Genomic DNA, 26,712 nt, shown 5'->3' with positions numbered 1-26,712 from the left:
TACATTCAGATTTTTGAATGTATGCATGCATGCAGTTCAGGTGGGCATAAGAATGTGCTGCAAATGCATTCACCTCGCTGTTTTGATCATCTACTCAGCTGAAAACGTCATCTTGGAAGAAACTAGCTGCAAATAAAAACATGTTTCCCCTTTAAGGCTCACTTACTCTGTACTTTGCTCTTTCTTCAATCCCTTTGGCCCTTGTCCTGGCTAAACCACAGATCACACTTTGAAGAACCTCTGCTTTCTGATCAGGTGTATGTGGACGAGGGGTAGCCATTGATGGTCTAAGTGAATGTGCAATGGGTTTGCTTGTGATTCACTAGTTTCTACTTTTTTTTTACAAATGTTTTCAAGGTTTTTTCCATTGTATAAGACTTTTAGCACCTGTTGTTAACAATCAAAGAATATTTGATCCTTTCACCAACCAGTTTGTCTTTTGTGAACTTCGTCTTGCCGTATTTCTGCAGCATCTCAAACTCTCTTCTGTCCAGGCGAAGTTGATGTTTTCTTTCAGATTAGTTTGGTATATGACAAATGTTTCTTTGTTGGAGTCCTCAGATTTTGTAGATAGCAACGCTCTGTCATCAGGAGGTAAAGACCCTCTGCTACCACCAGCTTCGTACATGTTTTTGAATTTGAATCAATAAAAACTTGAAGTGAAAACAATATTGAAATAAATTACCAATATGATGGCTAAAACACATCATTATAGAGCCACCATTTTGGAAAATGGCAGAAGGGTTGCTCGGAGGAGTTATTTTCTGTTTCTATAAGACTGATTGATCCCCAGAACCTATGTTTTAAAAATGTAATCCAGAAAAAATCAGCCCGAACTAGCAAGGTCTGTCTAAGCTCAATTACTTCTCTAATGATACAAAAACACAAATCAATAATGAATCTCTGGACAATATTTCTTTGACTGAGGTATATATGTAGCGGCCGGGACTAGAGTGCCTCTTGTCTGTACGAAAGATCCCTGTGGGAGAGTCTATGAAGAGGGCTGCTGAGGAGCATCCATGGGATTAAAAAAATATATTTAAAGAAGATCCTGACTGAAAGCCTGCTGATCTCCTTTAGTTGATTGATCATAAATTGACTGATTCCTGATCTCCTTGCAGTTGTTTATCCATGCTTCAATCCTATTGGCTGATGCACAGTGCATTGCATAATGCAGTACAGAAACAGAGGCAGATACCCCTCCCTAGTCCCAACTCTCCCAATTGTTCCTTTAAGCAGAATTAGAATTATTTGAAGGTGTGTAGTACTTTGAGGTGAGCTGGAAAGAGAGCTATCTTAGATTCATCACCCTCATCTGCCTTTTAACCACCTTGTGGGTGGTTTTTGCATGGGTAGACTATCTGTCCATTTTATACCCAGTCACTGTTGTCCTTTACCATTTCTTCAATCTCAGTTTAATTTGCTACATCCTTTAAACACATGTGGGCCTCATGCACCCTATATCTTGTGTTTTTCTAGGCTCTCTTCTTTTTCCGTTAGCTTCATCCTAAATGTTTACGGTGTCAGTAATTGAGGTGCCACCTAAGGTTTTGAAACTGGTGTAATGTCTCCCTCACCCCACATTATCTGTTCCTCTAGTAGATATTGCTGCAGTATGCCTCTAATGTATCTAGCAGATTTGGGTATTCTGCAGGTATCTGTAAATTGTGTTTCTCAAAGCTAGATTCTTGCTTGAGTTGCTCAAACATCCTAGGCCATTGTGACATGGTCTTCTAGTTCAAAGCTACCCACCAGGAGCCACGTTTGCAACCAGCCAGTTAACTGACAGGCAAGGATAGTCCCAGCCATTTATACCTGCGCCACCAAAGCTTTTTTTCAAACCAACATTACCACCGTTCTGGCTGTGGTTTTACACTTTTCAAATTAAGGGCTCCATTTGTATACAGAGTCAATTATCGACAACTAAAACCTGGTATTCGAAGAGTAGGTTAGTTTCTATTACTTTTCTTGGTCTAATTAAATAATACACTTGACAGAACTGCGTTCCCCTAAGAAACAACAAAATCCATTTCTCTCTCTCTGTCTCTAGGCCTGCCAGAACATCAAAGGTGCTCAACCATATTCACCTACAAGACTCTATTGAGGGCAATTCATTCTCATTTAGAGAAGCCAACAGGCATTGCCTCTTCAACCCAAGAGCTTATGCTACAAATGGGTTAGTTTATGTTTCTTTGATATGCCTTTTTCTCTAGGAATTCTGAGTTTGCATTAGAGAGGTTATGATATGCAGATTAAAACATTTGAGGACACAAGTGGGACGTCCAAGTGCTGTATTATGCCCCAGGCTCGCTCTCTCTGTATCCCTGTATTTCAGCCAGGGCCCCCAGACTTTCCTCCATTTCTTAGTACAGCCCCTACGTATAAATAGTTTCTTCGGCCCTCTGGCACCAAAAGACTGAAATTCTTGAACACTAATGTACACAAAATGGTCCATCTCCCTCGATACTGTAGACTTAAACTTGCTGTCCGTTGTAGGTTCAGTCGTAAAATACTGATATTTGGACTTTTCAGGAATGTAATATTTTGTATTAATATGTGTAGCTGAGAGTCTGATATAGGCAAACTGTTCTTGATTAAAATGTGGCTTAAATTATAACAACAGGAAAGAGAGGGAAAAACATGACAATATGTGGCCTAACCACAAAAGGTTGAAGATGGCCCTTCTCATTGGAACATTATGCGTATGAAAATATGCGGCATCCATTAACGTGGCCCCCAGTGCTTACTGTTGATAACTTTCCTTAGCATAGGGTACCCACGGTTTTCAACCCAGCAGACGCTACTTTGTGGAATTATATAAGAAAATAGCCACGCATGACTTCACCCAACTGCGTATCCTGTATAGTAGATCCATGTGATTTGTTTTGTACTATTAGATATGCGCTAGTCCTTAGTTTTGTACAATATTATAACTGGTTAACGGGCAAAATAAGTAAGAAAAGCCCCCCATAGTAAGGTTAATAAACTAAGGCCGCTGCAGTTTATCTTCTTTTAAATAGTTGTCGTCTTGCTAGGATCCCAAGGCTCTGATTTCGATAGAGCATGAAACTGTTACTCACCCGTGAATCTTCTAAATCGTTTTTATTGACTCAACTGTTAGGACCATCACCTCAGTCTTGACATTGATCAAATTATAAATTTGGTTATTATTTTCAGACAGATCAGTCGATTATCGTTGATTCTTTTTTGTTCTGTTTATAGCACCACGCTGTGTAATTTGCTCTGTTTCGCTTGCGAAATTATGGGTTGGAAATTATTGCCAAATCATTTCGACTGACCATCTAGTTGGATTCTTGAAGATGTGCACTTTGGGGAAATGGTGCGCTTATCAAGTTTTCCTGATTAGTGGCAAGTGTAAGCATGCTATTGGGACGTTTTGCAAACGTTTCCAGGCTGGAGTTTGGGGTGTCAGAGGTTGTGGTGAGCAGACACGTTGGAATTAATTAATCGCAATTCGGTTACTAAAGTACAGTTTCATTGACCTTCTCATAGAAAATCGAGATGTCCTGACATAGGGTAGCAAGCTGATGAGAACCAGTAATTTAATAAGTTATTTCATGCAATCAAGGAAATTGCTAAAGAGCGTATGCTTTTTCTGTTATTTTTGTTTGTTTGTCAACTCACAATGTGTGTGAGTTGACAGTTGGTTCCAAGCCAACTGTTGCTTCATAATAATAAAAATGCAAACATCTTTAGTTTTTGGTTGGGCATAAATCCCTGGCTTGACAAACAGCTGTAATTAACAATGAAGTAAGTAAAAGTGTTAATTTTTCGACAATTTCCAAAATTGAGGACAGGTTTGAATTGTGCATTAAAAAATTAAGAATTCGGATGCAGTATATCGATATGCACTTAAGCGAAAAATCTCATTCCAAAATTGATTATTAAATCTTATTCGTATGGTTTAAGGGTGGGTTCCTCAGATAAAAAATGTGAGCTCAAAAACATTTCTGCTATAAACAAAAGAGTGAGAAGAGACAGGATAGCCTGTCCTTCTTCCCTTATTTAATGTATCCAACAAAAAGAACGAGCTTGCTACCATGCCATTCATGTCATTTAACTGACGTCTCAGAAAAAAAACTTGTTTTTTTTTAAAAAAGACCCCTCACCCACCAACCTAATTGGTGGCATGCTTAATCATCGGATTCCCACCTAGGATGCTAAGTGGATCCTGGGTGTGCTACGACGCCTGATTACAGCGGAGCTGGATTCTTTTTTGTGATGAAGTGAATTTATGTGTTATATTTAAAACTGCCTCCAGGATATCCACCCTTGAGGTACAAATTTTTATAGTGGGTTCCTTGGGCAGGGTAAAAACAGTGGCGGGCTAAAAACATTGGTGGATGTGCAGTAGTAGTAGGGTCTCACTTCCAGGTGTTTGGTTGACATGCTATAGCCAATAATGTGCTCTGATTGAGTCACAGTGGCTTTCTTCAGGACCAAGGTGCCAGGGACAAAACCCTATACAGTGAACACACACTCACTAAGGCATGTGTGTGTGGGGTGTTTTTTTGTAACTTAAAATTTTCCCAGATCCTTATAGTATCTGTAAAGATTGAATACAGCGAAACAGACATTATGCATAAAATCATGGTGGGTAAAAAGCACTGATGAAGATAATGCAGCGTGCTTGTGTGGTGCAAAATGCTCATCATGCAACTGGATGAGTGCTTCCAACTTTTTACGCACACGTGTTGGATTCAAGACATATGCATTTGTATAACCACTTATAGGTCTGTGTGTAATAATCACAACTCATGCCATTTCCAGTGTGTATAGTCCTTTAGAATCTCAAAGGACAAGCATCTTGGGGCCAAATGACGACTTAGTGAGAGATTACCTGGAACCTTTCCCACTGGTGGTCCTTTCTGCAGAAGAGACACAAGAACACAATCCCAGAAATACCGGCAGCGATTAAGGGCCAAGGAAATAGGAATACGCCGGGATCTGATGGACTTCCTGTGGAATTCTATGCCAAATACCAGACGCTCTTAGTGCCGAAGCTGGAAGAGCTGTTCCAGGTGGGAAAGACATCTGGGTCCCTCCCCAGCTCCATGTCGGAAACGATAATGAATCCACTCCTGAAACCGGGGAAATCGGCGACTGTCTACAGGGCTTCTAGGCCACTATCTATGCTTAACAATGACTATAAAAACCTCAGTAAAATCCTGTCAACTAGGCTCCTGCAATATATGCTGAAATTGGTGCACTGAGACCAGGCGGGATTTCTTCCAGTTCGCAATACTTCCCTTAACTTCCAACGGCTACTGATGATCCTAGATGTGGATACATGCGACCGAGATGAGGCGGCGATATTTAATATTGACATTGAAAAAGCCTTTCATATCTAGTGGTCATATCTTTTTGGTATGATGGAGTGGATGCAGCATAGGAAGCAGGTTAATGAACTGGGCTAGGCTTCTCTAGAGGGACCCCATGGCGAGAGTTCAAACAGGATACGTCATCTTGGACAAATATCCTATTGTCAGGGGGACACAGCAGGGATGCCGCCTTCCTCCGTTGTTCTTCGTGCTTGCAATGGAGCCACTGGCCTGCACAGCCTGTCAGGTACGCTGGTACCAAGGACTCAGATTGAATGAACACTACCACCAAATAGCCCCATATGCAGATGACTTGCTGTCCCTGAGATACACAGGAGAGGACCTGAGGGGAGCAAAGCTAATGTTAGAAGACTACAGGCCATGTCAGGGCTCCGAGTCAACTGGCAAAAATTCAGTCTTATCCTGAAGGAGGTGCACCAAGATCCCCCACCAGGGATATGGAACCTGCGCTGGGAGCCTCTCTTCTCACAATACCTAAGGGAATGCAACTTCCATGATCACACTCACCTACTAGAAGTGAATATAAGCCTAGCTAATAAAACACTAAGGCAGAACATAGAGTTCTGGGGGATGCTCCCTATATCCACAGCGAGTAGAGTGGCTCATATAAAGATGGTGGCACTTCCAAGGCTACTGTATTATTTCACCGTAGTCCCACTGTGGCTGTCGAAATTGGAACCTAGTCTCAATGTCTGGTTTAATCTGGGGCACAGAAAGTAGGAGAATAGCTTTGACCACACAGCAGCAACCGATCACTAATGGAGGGCTCGCCACCCCAGAATTTGAAGCCTATTATTTAACATCACAATTGCAGTGGTTCAAGCCATGGGTGGCAGGAAGACTTGACCATGTGAGGCTAGTCAGACCTTTCGTCCCCACATTAGACAGGCTGCATGGATTACTTTTATACTCAGACAGCCCTGGGCTGTAGACAGTAAAAGAGAACTGCAAGATGTGAGTAAATGCTGGTATGAAAAAATAAAAAGGGAGTGGCCCAACTATCCAAGAGACAGGGTACCAACACAACCAGTGTAATAAAGAGTTTCCCTTGGTTTAGATATCAATCATACTCACATTCTCACCACAACTCAAATACGGAATCAAATGGTACACCTTCTGACAGCTGTGAATATAAACAAAAAAAACTACTAAAAACGCCCCAAATAGGAAAAGGTATATCAATTTATTCAATACAATAAAAAAACATGTATAAAAACATAATCACCCAAATATTTCATAAAAACAATTAAAACCCAGAAAGAGACAATAATAGGTGAATCAATTGGAAACATCCTAGGTTACCAATTCATTAGGACTTATAGTCACTGTTGGGTAAGAATCATCAATATCCCAAGCATATAGTCCCTTGAATTTGATATAACAGGAGCGTTGACGCGTTTCGGTGAGTTGCTGGGTACGCACCACCTTTCTCAAGACCACAATATTTGCATGTCTTTTTTATGGCATATAATAAAGATAATTTCCAATAATCTGTCAATTTATTAATAATCGGGTGCAGGGCAGCAGCAAGTTTCATAGATGTCAATGAAAGGATGTCCTCAATTACTATTTTGATCAATAATAGTCGCCTGGTATTTCATAGGCCATATGTCACCATAAAGGGGTTTTCGATGGCCTTATTATGGGCATTAGTGACATGAATGGCGTCAATAAACAAAGTCCACACCTCCATTTGTATAGATCGATAATCTTTTTTCTAAAAATCTTCAGACTGGTCTCCAGTTGTCACGTCATTAAAACATGTGTGCTCTATTGCCGTTATGATGTGTCGTTTTAAGTCCAAGAGCACGGGTGTAGCGGGGTGCGGAGTAATGGGCAACAAACGGGTTTTTGTTCGAGCAGGTTTTAATTGCTGAAACAAGATATCAGTACAAGTTTTTCTACTATGAATCCGTCTTGGCGATCTACTTCGTTCGGGGCGCTGTTTTCTCCTGGTCGCCTCCACCTTCCTCCGAATCGGACTCCTCCTCGTCTCGACCTGGTCCGTCTCCGTGATTATGGTGTTCGCCGCCTCGGAAGAAGACACAAGAGAGGTCTCGTCAGTTCGGAATATTCTCCAGACACACTCGAGAGGGGAAGGGGTGAGAGGGCACCACCGGTGAATATTTACATCAAGTGACGGGGTGGGGCGGGGGTGCAGGAAGGGTTCTCAGGGGGAATGAGGGGAGACGGGATTCAAGTTACTCTAAGGTCCCTCCTTTCCTCTTAATCCAGCCCGCGATACGATCACGTACCTCGGTAAGCCACACGCCTCCAGGTCGCGTGCGGCTGGGCGGCTCGTGATGCCCTTGGCCTCCAGGCTCCCTCGCCGTCAACGGGTCTCTCCGCACCTCCTCTCCCTCTGTAGATGGAAAACCGGGCTCTCTTCTCTCCGCTCCGTCTTCGATACTTTCTCTCCAGATCACTTCTCTCCGTCCTCCGCTCCGGTGTACAAGCACACCTGACTTCCTTCACCTGCCGGATTTAAGGCGTGTCCGAGCTCCTCCTCTTCACGGCTACGCTTCCAGTTAAAGGGCCAGTCCTCTATCTCCTCTTCATCGCAGCTGTAGCGTTCTACCGCCGATGCCCCGACCTGTAGTTGGGAAGGCTGAAATGACAGGAGGGGGGGGTCACAAGGTAAATACCCACACGGGGTGGCAGCGACTTTCGAGGCGCCCAGTGGCACGCCGCCCTTGTCACAACGGGTTAACCTTTTTACGGTCTCCAGTTACGGAAAACCTTGAAAGTTTGTGAAGTGTTGCCCGTCCGACCTCGGGATGTATGAAAAGCTGTTTCCAAAAGACAAGGAGGAAGGTCCCATATTCAGTGGAACTTTCCACTCTCCGTGCTTACCTCATTGCACATGGAGGGGCTGGAGGGGACTCACCGAGTGGGTGACGGCAGGGGCAACTGAGGAAGGAGACATATTCAGGGATGGAGAGTTGCTCTCTTTTGAAGACTTGAGAATAAAATGTAATGTGCCACGGGGCCACTTCCTGCTACACAGAGCGGTGACAATGGCAATCCACAAACACTGGAACATGGGATTGCAAGAACCTCCCCACCATAAGACCTGCCAGTTCGTAGTGACTGCGTTGGAAAAAAATAAGGCAATCTCGGCACTAGAGAGGGGCGATCAGATGGGACGTGCTTCTACCATTAGACACACTCCGAACCAGATGGGAAGGAGACCTAGAGATACAGATCCCTGAGAAAAGTTAGACTGAGATATTAAAAAATATACCCAAGATATCAAACTTAACTTCTTCGTTCTCCACAGAGCATACCTTACACAAGAAACCACCAGTAGATATTTACCCCACATTTCTAAAACATGGGTAAGAAGCAAATTCCAAGATCTGGCCTATATATTGGCCAACCGGGAAATCACAAAGTACTTGAAAGCATCAAGGCGGCCAAGAGTTGCAACATGGTGGAAATATTTTGAGAGATAGATGGAATATGAGGGAGAGATACTACTACAAGAGACACGAAGAGGCATCGGCCTGATCGACAGAGCTATGCCTGGGGAGTATTTGTCGACAACCTAATACATCCAGAACCCCAAGCTGAGGACCATACATAGCAGCACTTATACCCCCAGGCACCTGATCAGGAGGATACAAGGGAGGATGATTAACAGACTGGTCAGAGACACACGCTAGCCATACTAAATAAGAGTAGGAATTGTGTGGGAGTGAAGCCAATTTGTTCGGGAGAGGGCGGCCAACAGCCACACAGAATTGGACACAGCAGGGAACAAAAGGACACGACTCAAGCAGGGGGGAATGTGGTGGGCGCAGGGAGTTGTGAAAGTTGAATACTGAGGTTGGATGATTATCGGATAACCAATGAAGCATGACAAAGATGCGCCAATATTAAAAATGTAAGATGAAAGAGGCGCTTGCTGATGTAAATGTTTGACTATTAAAAATGCAATGAAATCTGTTAAAACAAAAGGCAATTTGCTCTTTTAATTGCATTTGCCACGTTCCACTAGCTGCGACAACGAGCACCCCTCGGCACCATTGGCACATTCCATTCAACAGTAGCCATAACCGGTAGTGTAATCCAGTAGACAACGAGTGTTGCATAGCAACTCAAGGCATGTGTGGCCCGGAGGACGTTGCCTCACCGCCGGTGTTATCGCCTTACTTACATCTTATAGTTATTGAATTGCTTGCGGCACATACCCAACTATGCCCCATGCCATCTAGGTGTAAAGTGATAATAGAACAAAAAACGGGTGGACAATTCCTCTGTATATTGCCTACTCACGTTGCTGTTAATTAGGGCAGCATAGATCCAGAGGGGGGCGGTGCCTATAGTAACATTCTAATAAAGAGAAATAGAGTATCGTCAGCCCAAATTCTTTGTAAATATTAAAAAGTAAACTACTCAGGTCCTGTAATAACTTCCCATAGGGATGCCTCCTCCAGCTGAGACCCAACTCCGACAATTACTTTTGTCAAGGTCGTCCACCTACCATCTTACTTACTGCAGTCCTGTTCTGTATTCAGATATTACTGGAAACCCAGCCTGAACGAACTAAGTAGTGGGGCCAGCGTCTTAGTGCTTGCACGTTAGCGCACGTAGTCTGTCGTCTCCGTCAATGCAGCTTTCTCATTGAGCCATCCTGTCCTGGGCCACTAAATAACCGCCCATCACAGAACTTAACCCCAGATTGTCCTAGTGAGGTGTACCGGATGTGCTGACATAAACAGGTGATATTTTAAAAAACGAGTCGGGTGTGTAAAAATTCCACTCAAAATCAAAGGCGCATTGTTTTGCACCAGGAATATAACTCATCCAATTATTGATATTAATGCAGCATAATGAGAAACCACTTACATACAGAATAGAGCCTAATCTTTATCAAGTGTAATGGCTTCTCATAGTTACTAGAAATAGGCTAGTCCCTGGTTCTGGTGTGTTTTATTGTGTGTGATGTATTCCGTGGGAGAAGCAGCAATTCAGACAAAGAACCCAACTGCCTTAAGAGCAATGTTAAATCTTAAGGACCACTAATTTCTCACTACACTACCACCACTGTTGTTAACCCTCCCAAGGAATCCACTATTAAAACGTAAACTTCAAGGGTAGATCTCCTAGAGGTAGTTTTAAAACTCTCAGCTGTAATAGGGCGTCGTAGTACACCGAAGATGCACTCTGCATCCTAGATGGGAACCCGATGATGAAGCATGCCACCAACTAGATTGGTGGGTGAGGGTTCTTTTAAAAAACCAAATGTTTTTTCCTGAGACGTCAGTTAAATGACATGAATGAAAGTTGCAAGGCATGGTAGCAAGCTCGTTCTTTTTGACAGCTACATTTCTGAACAGTTGTCCCAAAAGGAACAAAGCTGATAAACAAGATACAACATTAAAGTGCGACCATCAGGGTCATGGTTTTAAATCCTTACAACAACTAATTGTGATCATACCGTAGAACACGAAATGTTTCGATTTTTCTCACAAAGCTTGAGTAATACATTAATCCCAGAGGACAGTTGTTCTCACTAGAGCCATGACCAAACCCAAGATCCAGTATCACAAAAATAAGGACAATATCCACAAACTAGGACCTGTTGTGCATGTGCAGTGGCCCACTGTCACAAAGCAGTCGTGTGTTCCTGTTAGAAACATCCCCAAACAGTTATCTACTCCAGACTGATTCCCAAAAAGGACAGATACAATTAGTGTTCAAGAGGTAGATGAGGGGCTTCTGGAACACCCACGAGACCCTAAACTGGCTATGTGGCCACCCATGTTGTGCAACAATACACAATTGTGTCCAGAAGAACATCCCCTTGTAGCCACCATCAGTATATTTACCCTTCTGTATGTGATCTGTAAACTCCAAAGAATGGCCCCAAATTAAAGTGCCAACCGATCATTTGGTGCGTACCTCGGTCTTTTGTGGTCTGCCATGGCCACTATCTCTCTAAACCAGTCACCTCTGATAGACGGAAATACTGATATCCATTCTCTCATGATAAATATCTTTGCTATTGATGTAGCAAACCACCTCCTCCTGATGTGGTGTTTTTGCAATGTGTATTTGTAAAGCGCACCTTCAAGATACCCTGGCGCTGAGCAGGTGTTTGTACCTAGACCTGCCTACGGTAGGTTGGCTAATTGAAAATCACTCTTTAGGAGTGATGCAGGTGTATGCCCATCCTCCTGATCTGGTTCTGTGTTTGTGTGGTACGTCTGAGAGTAGGATTTCTGCAGAGCAGAGGTTTGTGGGTGGTTGGTGGAATTCCATGAATCCCTGACAAGACATGCAGTGGAATCAGCTGTGGCCAAGGAAAAGGAGTACCCTCAAGAAGCCTTCATTTTGTTATGAATCTTGACTCACTGTCCAGAGATATTGATATTGAGCAGAACCATAAAATGGGATGAATATCACTTTTTGCCTGACTGTACCTCCAGCTATTAGAATTTGAGGCTCAAGTTAAAGATGTGCGAGTAGGGTAGCGCTCAGTCCCATTCTTGTATAATTTTAGAGAAGCTGAGCTTCAAGCGGGCCCTCTTCAACCCTTCTATGATAACTCAATACAGAATCCCATACCTTCTTTGCTTTTTTTTGCGTTAGTCTTATCTTGCAACTTCAATCTCAGCATCTCCGCTGTAGAGAATAGAATAGGTGTTTCATTATGTTGCTGTAGAAGCCTTAAACTCTTTAAATCTCTGTCATGTTACAAGTATTTCTATGAGGGAAAGTCCGATTTATATGGTTCAGGCACAAGAACAGATCTCATTGTGGACAGTTGAAGTATAGTGGAAACTTTGGGAATGCCAAGTGCCCCACCCCGAATATTACTCTTCTAAGGATTTGAAAAGATACTCCTTAGAACAGATCCTAAATGCTCTCAATACCCACCTAGACCACTCTTTTCAATAACCAAGAGCCCACTATTATGGCATTTCACTATAACGGTGCTTCAGCTTGTATTATGCATGTTCCTTAAGTAGTTTAAGCACTATGCACTGAGTATGTTTGTGAGAGAACCGCACTTATGGTTCCCTTCCGCTCCATTCGGGCCATTATATAGAATACCCATCCCATCGCTGACAAGCGTTTCCAAAACAGCATCCAGTTGAAGGTAACTTACCTCCACAGAAAATATACACTAATCTATTCAATACGTAATCAGCGTAGAAATGCAGTAGTTAAATCTCTCCAGCTTTGGCAGCATTCGTATTGGTCTCCAAAACAAAGTGCCTACTGATAATCAGCACCAGCATACAAAAGGCACAATTGAACCTGGGAGCAATATTCATTTTCACTACTTGTACCCTTCCCCAAAGTATCAGGCCTAGGTGCCCGCCTCTGCAAGTTACTTGATGTTTTGTGAAGTAGTGACACAATCTTATCTTGAACCATATCCTTCAAGCTCTGATTGACTAAGACTCCAAAATATTTCTGATTGTTAGGGAACCCACCCCCCCCTCCTAAAATGATGTGACCCAATTGAATCACTCTCCATATACAGGTTGAGGCAAACTTCATTTGTGTCCCTGATAACCTTATACCTTAGTAACGCTGAAAACTCAGCACTGATTGGCATCAAGACCGAGTTTGATCAGAAGGTTCGACAGCATCGGAAGAATATGATCTGTATTTAAAAAAATGTTTTGCTATCCCACGACTGTCTTTATCCTCTCTATTCCTTTGGTCTTGTGAAATGGGGCATCCTTGTATAGTTCCATTGGGAGTGGGTCAGATAAGAAACTCCACAGTTCATCCAAGCTACTGGGTTCGGGTACAGCCACCTCACTTTCCTGACAAAGCTTCAAACTAATCCCACCCTTTCCATAGTATGGAACAAATAATTCCAGAGAAATTCCTCCTTCGCATCTAAAAAGAGGTCACAGCAATTTTCTGTTCAATATAATTGTGCGCATTCCACCAAGATGTGGGAGAAAGGAGCTCATATGTCTCCAGATGACCAGCCTGGTACGAAATCCACCTTAGAAGGGTGTATAAATGTTGGATTGCAAAGTTTCTGCCTAATTCCCAGTACTTGAGGCAAAATCTTAATATCGGAGTGTGATGACCGCTCTTTTAAATAAGAGGCGTAAAGCAGCATTGGCATCCTCATTTTTTAACACTGCATTCAGTACCTAAGCCAGCCTCTTTTAGTCACCCTATACAATTCCTCTAGAAGGCAATCCTCCCCAGGTGATATCCTAGAAGTCAAGCCCTCAATTAAGGACTGAATCTCTTCCTCTGTGACCTACTCCTCCATATGCACAGATACGCGAAGGAGCTTCTCCTTAGACAAGAAATACTGTTCCAGTGGCCCAGAGTCATGGTTGTGGGAATTATAAAGTCTCTGGAAGTAAAAAGCACATTCTACAATAACATCAGTCTTGTGTGCAAGAGAGACTCTGTTCTCCCTCCTGATAGCTATAATGACAGATAGGGAGTCCCTTTTGTTTATGAAGCTGCCTCATTGTATTCCCAGGGAGAGGTGCTTGACCAGTAGAGTGTGATCCGAGATCTACGCCTCCAAAATTCTACAAGATGTAACATCTGCCAGTAACTCCCCATTTAAGAGCAAGAAGTATTCGGGTTGCGTTCATGTACCATGTGTACAAAAAAAGAAGAGTATTTCCTATCCTTAAGGTGTAGAGTTCTCGATTCATCCTCAAGCAAGTGGTAGTCAATGATGCCCTTAAACCTACACTTATCTTTGTTATTGTTGAAGTCAAACCTGCCTAACCTATCTGGGACAGGTGCTAGTACTACATTCCAATCCCTGCCAATGAATACTCTTTTGTTGCCAACGTCTAGTACTACCTTGTACAGACATGCCATGAAGTCTTCCTTGCTACCATTATGGGCATGAATAAAGCCCACTTCAAGCTTGGTTAGGGCTATATCTGGATGTTTTCACACCATGTACATCAGGGCCTTTTTTACTTTGTGGTGGGAAAGGTGATTTAAATTGAGGGACAAGATCCTGCAGGCACTTATTTAAATATCGTTTTGTAGAGGGCCTCTTAAAAAGAGACTTGAACAGGTCACACAGATGGATTTCCAACAGGAAAGCACACACCCATATGCGTTATAAAGTTGCTGGTTGAAGTGCAATAACATTGCAATTCCAGCCGCCCCCGCCCCCCCCCCCCAAAGAGTGGTGAGAGGAGCTTTTTAAAGAGCTGCCATCATGGGTAAAACTATGTGCTGTCTCTGTCACGAACTTTCTAAACTGCCAAAGTGGGCTGCTATTTTGCTAGAAGAACATAGTCCTCAGCTCCCACTGATTTTGATCGACCTCAGTAAAGGAGGTCAGGTTTGTAGTAAGAGCTTGTTTAATATGTATTCCCTATTACTGGTAAGAGCGGCATAGGCATGCAATTTACTGCTCAAGAAGGATGGCGCTATTTTAGCACAGTACCAGAGCAGATGGAGTTCTACCTTAAATCTTTAGATCGTGCTTGCTTAATTGAACTGAATTAAAAAGAAGTTTAATGCTCACACAGCCTTATCTATAAAATGTAAGTAACTAACCTTTGCATGTTAGGATGTTGTGACTTGTGAACTGATTGTGATATATTTGCCAAGCATGCTTGATTAAAGGTCTTATTCCTTTCGTCTTTTCCTAGATGAATCCTAGGCAGTGGAGCCATATCTCAGAAAGTGCCAAAGACCTGGTGCGCCGCATGCTTATGCTGGACCCAGCTGAAAGGATAACAGTGTATGAAGCATTGAATCATCCGTGGCTGAAGGTATATACAACACTGAGAAATGCATGATGAGTAGCATTGATAGCCAGCGAAATGTACGTTGCTCTTCTCCTTTATGGTATTCTCCTTTCAGATTCCGACTGGTTGTCTAGACCTCTTATTTGAGACGACCTTGGATTCAATCCCTTGACAAATATCCTAAACCATTATTGTGATGATGTAGTATCTGGCTGTGAATTTGAATGTGTTATATACTCCATTCTGGCTTTTAAACCATGAATTGCGACTTTTGTGTGTAGTTGTTCTTCACCAAATCATTTAATGAACTTCATTTTCAAACGTCTACAAGACAAATGGATTAGCAAAATGTGCCCTTGAATAAACTATTATTATTTTTCGATCTAGACGTTCCAATAAGAAAAACATACCGCAAGGACTACAAAAAAAAGAAGATGTAGAAAGGTGATTACTCCTGATGCATCTTCTGACAGAGCTCTTTTTTTTAGATCTGGTTTGACATAGCACTTGTCTGCAGACCAGTTCTTTAAAATATAATTCAGTGCTCTCTTGACTTAGACAAAGCTCATTGTCTGAATAACACTTTACACTCTTTATCTCACAGATGTATTGTATACAGAAAGCAATCCAGTTTGATCTTTCACTGCAGCAGTCTTTTTTAAAGTTGTAGTCGGGAGTCAAAATACAAGACCGGTCTTTTGGCTTTGTCAGAGATTATTTTTAATGCCCGAGGACTCGGAAACGAGAAATGTGCTAGCGAGCACCTGTCTAATGAATGGGAGAAGCTCTCTCAAATCTGTTGTACCTGAAGTCCCCCTGGTGTTAGCACCATTCCAAATAATGTCAGCAGCATGCAGTAGACCTCTCTGCTCAATTTGTTTTTTTTACTTACCCATGTCAGCTCCTTAAATCATTGGAGTGTGTTCATGCTCCAGAGTGAACACAAGGAGATGATGGAAGGAGTGCTGAAACTTTTTAGACACTCACCCTCAGTCACAGATCTGGGTTGAATCCACCACTGTTAACCAAGTGCCCTTGGGGAGGTCTGGTGAAGCATCTCGTGCGAGTGCTGGGTGATGGCATTTGTTTGAACCCTCAGCAACATGCCTCCGTGGAGCTCTGGCAGCGCGCTTCTGTAGAGCTGGTTGTGGGTTGGTACTAGAGGGAAAACTTCCTTCTTTGTGCCACCACTTACACATGGCCCCACAGGCCCACCTGCATAGCTACAAGATGTCAATTTTGTGTTTGAAACGTTACGCAAGTCAAGAATTGTTTCTCCAGCAGCTCCTTGCATGCTGTAATTTTTAGAAATGTAATTTTAATCATCGCAGGATTAAAATTATTAGTGGCTTAAAAAGCCAGAACTGGCAGAGGATATTACATCTGACTTTGGATGAAAAATAAAGAAAACCTGCATTTCATCTTAAAACCTTTTCGTAGCCAGTGTTTGTATTTTACTTCAGTCACAAATGTATGCATTTATTTAAGAGCCTTATAAAGCGCTAGCAAGACTTGAGAGTATCAGAGCGCTTTACAACATTTTAGGTTCAACTAATAACATGTGTAGACCGTACAGTTGAATCAAATCAGGACAAGGCAGGGGTTAAGGACAATGGAGGGTAAGTAGCAGGGGAGGGGGAAAGGAGAGCTAAGGGTTGAGTTCAGGTCTTTATGGGTAATTGACGTACTGCCAGTTGAGATGTTGGTTTAGAAGGAGATCTTTAACTCTCTTTTGATGTCACGAAGGAGGGGCTAGTCCTGATTTTTTTTTTGACAGTGCTACTCCACCCCCCGTGGAGCCCGGCGAATCCACAGGGACTTCCAAAACCGAGCCGTCCTGCGAATCCATCTCAGGCGCCTGCAGTGCAATCACCAACGCCTCCCATGCCCTTGCTGCCTCTAGTGATTTTTCATGATTAGTCCGCATAGCTTGTCGAAGCCAAGCACGCCTTCGCTCTGCGCCCATTTGAGTAGTTCTGCCTTCCACCTCCCCAGGGTGGGCCCTCTTACCGACTTCCAGTGTGCTGTGATCTCCCTATTCGCTAAAACCAGCCCTAAATCCATAAACTTACTCGTAACCTTCGTTTTAGAGGTATGCGAGAACCAGTGCAATAAACAAGTTCCCTGGTCAGGTTCCATATATGGTCCGTAACTCCACAAAGCAAACCCACCCACTCCTCCCAATATTTTCCCAGTTGTGGACACCGCCACATCATATGCTGAAAATTAGCCCCCGGACAGCGAGCAGAGGCCGTCTTAAAATATTGGTTAATCTATTCAGGCGTTAGATATGTCCTATGCAGAATGTAGAAGTGTATCAATTGAAATTGAGCGTTCCTCGTGCTTTTCCAAGCCCTTCTGATTAACTGGGACCATGTCTTCTCCGGAATCTCCTTGCCTAGGTTCCCCTCCCATTTCCCCCCGCAGCTCCCGCAGTGGTTCCAACCCCTCAGTCAGCATGTGCCTGTAAAGACACGTAATGGCCTTAACGGTTCCCGCGGCCATCACCACGTACTGGCATGCCATTGTTGTCTGCGGTTCTGATAATGCTGCTTCCCAGTACCGTTGTATTGCTGAAATTAGGGCTGAATACAATAAATAATCCCCTGGAGGGAGTCCATATCCGTCCTGTAGGGCCTGAAATGGCAATAAGGCTCCGTATTCGTAAATGTCTCACAGTACCTGCACTCCTAAGTCCTCTCATTCGGCCATCGCCGTCCAATCCCTGCCATGCGGGAGGGCGGTACACATGCACCGCGGAATCTCCAGAGCATACGGATGGGCAAACCCAGCCCTGCGCTGACTCCGGTTCCAGCACAGTCTCAGTGTCTGCTCCTAGCTGGTAAGCAGTTCGAGACGAAGCCGTTGCTGTAGTACTATGAAGGACAAGATATGGCGTGGAATCCATCGGCCCTCTGGCCCCCGAAACTCCTTTGCTACCGCTTGAGTAAGCCACTGTAGCTGAGCCGCTAAAAAGTACAGCTCGAAGTCCGGCACTACCAAACCCCCGTCGGCTCTTGGGCGCATCATCGTGGACAGTGCAACCCTCCTCCTGCCAGACCCCCATATAAATCCCCCAGCCATGGAGTGGAGCCCGGCACCCAAATCGGCAGCGTCCGAAAATAATACAATAATCGTGGGAGCGCTACCGTTTTCAGAGTGCCACCCTGCCCGCTACCGAGAGCAGCAATGTGCTCCAAAACGCAAAACTGTTCCTAAGGCCCCGTATGGCCTTACCCACATTTCCTTCCAGCAAGTCCTCAGAGCTGTGATAGATGTTAGTGCCAAGGTAGGGCAAACAGCTGGACTCACAGTGAAAGCCCGCAACTTCGGAAGGGCCCATCCCAGACTGTGCCACTGGGAACAAGCAAGTCTTCACCCAATTCACACCCAGTCCCGAGACCCTACCAAAAGTGTGGAGTAATTGCCTCGCGCCTTCCAAGGCCGTTTCCGTATTTGCCAAGAAAATTGAGAGGTCATCGGCATATAGAGAAATGAACTGCATATCCCCACGGAGATCCAACTCAGGAAAATGCCTCCCTAGTCTGGCATGGGCAGCCAGAGGCTCAATGGCTAAAGCAGACAGCAATGGGGAAAGTGGGCACCCCTGCGGTGTCCCCTGCCCTACCAGACAAGAGCTGGAGATCGTCCAGCCCATCCTTACCCGAGCTGTTGCCGACCTATAAAGAATCTCGGTCCACCCCACAAAGGATTCCCCCAGACCGAATGTTTGCAGGACCCGAAACAAATAAGACCACTCTAGGCTGTCGAATGCTTTTGTATATCTACCGAGAGAACCGCTGCAGTGGGGAATACACTATGATCTTCCCCCAAAATTCAGAGGAGACGCCTCACATTAGTTGCCATGGTGCCCTTCGGGATAAACCCCACTTGGTCGCAATGGACCAACTGCTCCATATACGGGAGGAGGCGAGTCGCAAGAATCCTACTGAGTATTTTGTAGTCAGATGTTAAGATAGACAGTGGGCGATAAGCTGTCTTATTTAGGGGGTCCTTCCCAGGTTTCAACAAGGGAATATTTGCCTCCCGAGTGGATGCAGGTAGCCTGCCCAGGTCCAGAGCCTCTTGGTAAACTGCCAACAGTTTAGGAGGCAACGGATCAACGTACATCGAATAGAATTCAATCGGTAGCCCTTCGGCACCTGGGGTTTCATTACGTGCCATACATTTTACTGCGCCGTGTATTTCCCCAACTGTAATCTCTTGTTCCAATGCGTCCGCCTGGTCCTCCTCTAGGCAAGGCAGGCGGACATCTGCTAAAAAGACCTCCAGCCTCTTGCCCATATCCTGTAGCTTACTCCTGTACAAGTCTGCATAGTATTCCAGGAACATCCCATTGATCCCCCTTCTGGGTATACTCCGGCATTCCCGTAGTCGCAGCCAAAGCCAATATAGGCGTACCCCTCGGAGCCAGGTTGGCCAACCAGGCCAGCAGAGTGCCAGCTCGATTTCGTTCTGCGTGAGCCCGGACCAAGTATGCTTTGTGGTCAAAGTAGCGCAACCTCTTTACCTCTGCCCCTACGCCCTCCCTTGTGGCCAAAACCTCATCCTGTAACCCCAGGTCCTCGGGGCGGGCTCTCTCCGCCTGCCGTAGTCTCAATTCCTCCCTTTCAATATCCTGCAGTATAATTTCCCGCTTTCCCACCATCTTGGTAATGCATAAACCCTGTATCACCACTTTAAATGCATCCCACTCCAGCACCAAGGTGGAAGCTGTACCCTCATTCTTGAGGAAATAGTGTTCTATACCCTCCTTTACCTCCGCACGAAATACTGAGTCTTCCAAAGCCTCCGGGCGTAATCGCCAGGTAGGAACTACTGGCCTCTCCCGTGCCCATTCTATCACCAACAACAATGGATTATGGTCCGAAATCGTCCTTGCTAAATACTCGCTGTGTCTGACCGACGCGTGAATGTCTGGAGTGCATAGGATGGTGTCTAGCCGTACATGTAAATCATCAAAAAAGAGTAGTCCTGGTGCCCTAAGTGTTGCGCGCGCCATGTGTCTATAAGCCCCCATTTATCTTGCCAGTTTCGTTGCACCCTCAAGAGCCAGTGAACAGGCGCTTCAGTCAACGGAGGGTGAGACCTATCCATCACCGTATCTGTGATGGAGTTGAAGTCACCACCCAGTATCACTGAGCCAGTCAGGTAGGGCGCCAGTTTCCCTGAAAGTCCACATTAGGGGCATATGCATTACATAACGCCACGTCCTTCCCATCCAAGCGCCCCATGACAGTCACAAATCTCCCCTCCGGGTCCACTAACTGCTGTAGCGGCTAGAAAGGAACCCCCACTCTGACCCATATCAGCGTACCCCTAGCATAGGCTGAGTATGATGTATAAAAAAGCTGTCCCCTCCACCTATGTTGCAAACTCTGCCCTTCAGAGTGGTCTACATGTGTTTCCTGGAGGAAAGCAATCTGTACCCCCCCTACGCACTAAATAAGCATGCACCTCGTGGCGTTTTAACATCGTATGCATCCCCCGTACATTACATGTAATACACTTCAGTTCAGGTGATGCCCCCATGATGCTGACCATACCTCATCCTGAACTGCACACCCTCAGTCGGCACACTGGTGTTTCTAACAACCCCAACAAAAACCCTCAAATTCCCCAGAACATGCTCTAAACAGCTAGTACCCATCCAAACTAGTATCTAACTATCCCTCTGGTCTCTACCAGGGGTCCATTCAAGAATCCGAACCGAGGGGGGTGCCCTAGTGCCGAGAAGATCTGATCCACAACTCCAGTGAGTCCTAACCCTGTACCCCACTGTAAGAGAAGCTTCCGCCCCTCGGAAAGAGCCCTAGGCAGAGGCAGCCGCACAATTCTAATGCCCTCTTGGCTCAATCATCTCTAATGCCACTCCTCCCAATTGACCCCTGTGAAGAGAAGGGAGCAGCAACAGTCCATCCCTCTCCCAAGTCCCTGAATCCAGTTACTTGAGTTCAAACATCGACGATCTTATCGGCTGTCCCAGGCGTGATTTGCGGCAGTGGGACACTACCCATATCTGTTCCTTCGGATTCAGTGCCATGCAACCCTTTTTCTGATTCCGTCACCCCATTGACCCTGCTCCCTTTGCCTGGGATATCTCCGTCACGGCCTTCAGCGCGGCCGATCTCTCCCTCTCCGTCTGTGTCACAGTGGGTTTCAGGGTTCCAGTGCGATTCCGCCTGGTGCGTCTCATGCGGCGCGGGCGCGGCTCCTCCATCCGCTGCCTCAGAACGCTTCCTGCTTCGCCCTTTCCTGCCCGGTAGGATTCCAGCCAACTCCATGCTTCCTCAGGGTCATTGTGGAAATATGTTTTACCGTCCATTGTCACTCTCAAGCGTGCCGGAAACATCAGCGAGTATTTGATACTTTCGTCCCGAAAAGCCTTCTTGACTGCCAGGAACGAGGCTCGATGGCGCTGCACATCGAATGTGTAATCCGGGAATAGCGAAACATTGTTATTGTCCACTCTATATGGGCCTGTTGTGCGAGCCTTGTTCAGAAGCAGGTCTCCATCTTTGTAATGGAGTAGGCGGACCACCAGGGGCCTGGGTGGTCTTCCAGGCGCCAACTGTCTGGCCGGCACCCTGTGCTCCGTTTCCAGCATGTAGAATGTTGTCAAACCCTCCGGAGCCACGTCAGTCCGCAGCCATTGCTCCAGATAGTCCACCATAATACCCCCTTCCACTTCTTCAGGCAGGCCCACCACCCGTATTTTGTTCCCTCTATTGCGCCCTTCGGCGTCTTCGGCTCCCCGTTCCAGTACTTGCAGCCTGCGAGTGACATCCCCCATCTGGGTCTCCATCGTTTTTTGGGAGGGTTCTAGGATCTCTATTGTTGTCTCAGGTTGTTTCACTCTGTCAGCCAGCTTAGCATGATCTGCCCGTAGAAGGCCCAAACCCAGCGACACTTGGGCAATATTCTGCTGAAGTGCATCTCTTGTGTCCGTGATAGCCTTGAGGATCTGGTCGACCTGTTGCTGCATCAATCCCTCCGGCTGTGATTCAGCCACCTCGTGCTTTCGTTGTTGCGCAGGCTCGTCCTCCTGCTCCGGTTGAGCCCCCCCCCTAACACCCTGCCCCCCCCACCCCCCGGCGGCCTGTGGTTTCCCAATAGTTCTCGACTCTCTGGACCCTCAAGCGCCATCTGATCTTGCAGCACCTGCCTCGCCTCACCGGCTACAGTCTCAATCCCCCAGTGGCCGGGGATAAAGGGGGTTCCCGCACACCAGAAGCGCACAGTGCCGTCAGAAGCATCCACCACTGATCTCCCGGGTGCTCTCTGCCTCTCCTCCGCACGTGTATCGTATAACCACACAGTTCGCTCCTTGGGAGGGCGTCCAACGTCCGAATGAGGGCGACCCTCCTCCAAGCCACTCAAGTCTGTATCCTCTCCCAGCGTCTCCTTAGCCACCCCTGGCGTTGACACACACCAGCCAGTCCTTCTCTGGGTCAGTGCCTCAGGAATTGCCATCTGCCACGACGATGGCCCCCAAGTCGACCCCCACTGTATCACTGCGTCTTGGGCTCCCCCAGGGGACGACCCTCCGTCTCCACCGGCTCAGCAATTCCTAGTCCATAGGGTCCTGGACATTCACCAAGCCCCCAGGCCGAGCACACGGCCAGCGCACGCCACCAAGCACAGGCCGTAGGAGCACCACCTTAATCCCTCCAGGCCGCCACCAACCAGGCCACCATCAATCCACTCCTGCCTCCAGTATTCGCCCCTCCCGGCTCGTTGCGTAGTTTAAGGACCACGCGGGCACTCTCAGTGCACAACCTCATCACAGAGCCCCATGCAGCTCCACAGTTCTCCAGGCGGTAATGCCACACCTAGGCCCTCACAATCTGGGCACCAGAGGAACCCCAGCCCAAGGACCGCTCTCCTGAGGTCCTCACTGCTCAGGGGGGCAGCAGCAGCAGTAACCCCCGCCGGTTCACCTCGTTCCACTGTTGTCGCACGCTCCCGTCCGCCTTCTGCCCTCTTCCTCCTCGTCTGCGCTCGGGGCCTTGCAGGTCTTGCAGCTCCTGTGGGCCCTCCACTCCCCGCTCCAATCTCAGCAGGGTATCCCGTCCGCGCCGCGGGTGTGCGGCGTCTGCCTCATCACAGGGGGGTCTCCCACGCCGCAAGAGCGCAGTCCGAGCGTAATCACCTACCTCAGAGTGATGCGCACTCAGCCACGCCGGCCGCCATGTTGGTCTCGCTCGGACCGGGTTCTTCACTCCTCCGGGTCTTTAGGGGGCACTGGGGATGTGATGACTGTGAGAAGTTGGCCTGATATATGATGCTCACTAGTTCTAGTGATCACCTTGTATCAGTCCAAACAACCCTTATGGTGATTGGTTGTAAGTCAACCTTATAGACCAGCTATCCTAATTGTAGCATGGACAAAGCAGTCTTAGGCTAAACTCTTTTGGCATGTGAAGCCAGCTGTTTTACCACAATATAACCCCTTGAATACCAGATGAAAGGACACCACATAGGTTGTTATGAAAATAAACAGTATATTTATTAATAACAACACCTCTGAACTCTTTATAAGGTCAGAGGGCTAAGCACATGACAATCTCTTACGAAAAACACTACAAGTTGCACAAAATTACAATGGTGCCCTAGGGGCACGACAAACCATATATTAAGTAAGTGGAATGTGAAAGTCGATAAAAGGAATGGAGCTGTCCAGAGGCTGTAGGATCGATGGGACCACGCTATACTAACTTCAGGTAAGTAATAGGAGTCCCACGGAACGCGTGTGCAGAGTGTGAACTCACACGCGAGATGCGTAACAACGTCTATGGACAGTTTAGTTCAAGAAAAAGGTAAGTACGGACAATCCTGACTAGTTGGGACAACAACGACTGTGGAATTGGACACTAGGACAGTTAGACTACCCTTGAGCACCGAAATGCTCTCGCTACCTCACCCACGGGCTGCGGGTGCATAGGTGCCAAAGTGTGTCGGGTTCTCGCGTTGAAGTCAATGGAGCCTGAAAGAAAAGATGCTGCAGGCGACCAGGAGGAAGATGTCTGGTGCGATCCAAGGGTGGATCGGTGAAGAAGAGGACCTGAAAGCAGAGGGGACAGTGTTCAAAGTCACTAGCCAGTGACCGGTGTGGAACCAGGAAGGAACCAGGTGCTGTCGTCGCGATCAGGTGAAGAGTGGACGCTTGACTCTGCAGCCACGTGGACCAGGAGGTGTCTTCGACGACCAGGATGGAGGCACGAGCTGTCCCACGCAGGCTCTCGCTGTTGGCGGTGTTGGATCCGGGATTGGAGTCAACAGGCCTTGGCAAAGGCAACCCACGCGGTGAAGGGAAAAGACGTCTGGTGCGGACTAGGAGAGTCCGGGGTGCCCCTCTTTTGGAAGGGAGCAAGGGCCAGTCTGGAGCAACCAGACCAGCAGCAAAGATGCAAAGGTTCGTCGTCTAGGAGCCAGCCGGCAAGTGACCAGACAACGCGTAGAGCAGCAAACAAGCAGAAGGGCCCCACGCAGATCTCGTGGATGCTGGAGGGCTGATCTTCGGTGCAGGGGCTGCTCGGGGCTGGGGCTTCTCAATCCCCAAAGCACTTGGTCGAGTTTACCTCGGGAGTCGTGCTGGAAGCGAAGTGCAGGTTCGTTCAAGATGGCCGGTCCCACGTGTCTCGTCGCACCCACGGGTCTCAGCTTTGCTGCAGATGTGAGTTAAGGTCGGAGAGGTCTGGGAATCCGGGTCTCGTCGGACTCTGAAGTCTGGATCCTCTAGGGAAGACGACAAAGTGAAGCCGCTGGACGCTTGATGGTGCCTGCAGTTGCAGGGTGGACACTCCTTGCCCACAAGGGAGATTCTTCTCTCTTCTGTGGAGCAGAACGTCGAAGGCCAGAGTTTCTTCTTGTTGAATAGTTCAGGATAATCTAATTTGGAATGGGACCAGCTCCTACCTTTATTCTCCTAAAGGGGGCTGCACTACTAACTAGGTCCCTCCCCTGGGTGGGACCAGGAAGGGGGGTGGTTACACCCCCTATCCTTTGTCCGGTTTCCCGCCAGAGCTGGGGCAGGGATGCCCCAGCAACTGGTTTGAACCGGTGTATGCACAGGACACCTTGTGTGCCCCAGGCATGTCTCATTCCTTTCAGGCCTATCCTCCCCAATACACAAAATCCTGTCTGGGGTGGTGCTAGCACCTCCCAAGGCAGGAAACCCTTTGCCCAAGCCATCCTCGCTGGAAGGACTCCCAGCAGCAGGAGGTCAGACTTGTGTCTGTGGTGACAGCATCCATTTTGTGATGCTGAGGCTCGAGTTAACTTGAACCGGGGTTCACAGTTACATACATGTCGTGTCCCTCTAGAAGGGTGGAATGCTACCCCCGTCGCCAGAATTGGCGAGGGGGTAGTATTCCAAATCGTATGACACCTTACTCGACATGTTTTGATAATGTTATACCAGAGTTAGCATTTAACCGCGAGGTTGATAATGCACTTAAGAGTATATGGTATAGCGTTATCATGGAACAGCTATTAGGACTTGGTTCCGCAAGCTGCAAACGGGCTCAGCTCATGCCAGAGCACCATCTCACATAATTCCAAGCACTCTGCCTTCAGGATTGATAAGGCCTTCCATAGGAGTGACTGATAGGAATATGTGTGTCCATTTTAGGGTTAGATATAGGTATACTATATCTACAGCAAAGGGTGTTTACACCACCTTGCCCCAGCTGTCATGCAGCCAGTGTGTCAGATTTAGATGGCCAGCCAGGGGTGGCATAATACATGCTTCAGCCCCTGGTAGGCCCTGGGTACACCTATGCCCTGGGTACAGGGACTGATAAGGTGGCCCAGTACCAATTGGTAGATGCACCTAAAGTACATGGTTGAATTTAGAGAGAGAACAGCTAGGCTGTGGGTCTGATTAGCAGGCCCACAGCCAGGGAAAGTCGTAAACCAGTGAAGCAAAAAGCAAAAATCTGGGGTGACCATAGGATTGCAGACCCCACTCTCCTACAATGACTACCCGTCTGGCTTGCTCAGACCCCACCACCGCCAGGCTCCTTCCCCGGCTCACTGAAGGTCCTCAATCACAGCAGGGGAAGCGATCCGCCGCTCCGACCGCCTTTTTGGTGATACACAGATCAGGCTCCGCACTCCTCCAGGTCGGTAAGTGGGACCGGGGGTTAGATGGACGCCAATCTTGTTCTCTCCTGGCCTCGAACATCTTCAGGTTCTTTCCCCCAGTTCGCTGGAAGTCTATTCCGGCTCTCCTTGGAGGATAAACGGTGGGGTCGGCGTGGAGCTCTCAGCTCACGTGCCCATCCTCATCGGCTCCTAAGCCACGCCCCCCGGGCTAGTCCTGATATGTGCTGGGATGGAGTTCCAGATTTTTGGGGCATTACTCAAGAAGAAGCGTGCCTGTGCTTTTTGTTTGTGAGTTTTCAGCGGAATGAGGAGATTGATATTTGAGCACTTCAGTTTTCTTTTTTGACCTCCTTTTTTTGAGTTCAGAGGCGAGGTCAGCTGTTTTGAATGGCTCTGTGAGTTAGGCAGGCCATTCTAAAACTGCAGCAAGCTTCAAGTGGGAGCCAGTTCAGTTCTTTCAGGGCAGAAGAGATGTGGTCGTATTTTTTGATTCCTGTGACCAT

At 46.7% G+C, this 26,712-nt stretch overlaps 1 protein-coding gene across 8 annotated transcripts in view; it reads left to right on the top strand.

Annotated features, from left to right (window-relative positions):
* Positions 1–26,712, top strand: part of CASK (calcium/calmodulin dependent serine protein kinase) — a 1,268,764-nt gene that overhangs the window by 666,486 nt on the left and 575,566 nt on the right. For all 8 annotated transcript variants that reach the window (XM_078658296.1, XM_078658298.1, XM_078658303.1 and 5 more), the window contains exon 8: positions 14,981–15,103. In XM_078658296.1, coding sequence (XP_078514422.1) covers positions 14,981–15,103 — 123 coding nt within the window. The remainder of the gene's footprint in view (positions 1–14,980; positions 15,104–26,712) is intronic.

The sequence above is a fragment of the Lissotriton helveticus genome, chromosome 8 (genome assembly GCF_964261635.1).
Source record: "Lissotriton helveticus chromosome 8, aLisHel1.1, whole genome shotgun sequence".
NCBI classification, from domain to species: domain Eukaryota; kingdom Metazoa; phylum Chordata; class Amphibia; order Caudata; family Salamandridae; genus Lissotriton; species Lissotriton helveticus.
Note: the sequence above shows the minus strand (reverse complement) of the source record. Positions and strands in the feature narration are given on the sequence as shown.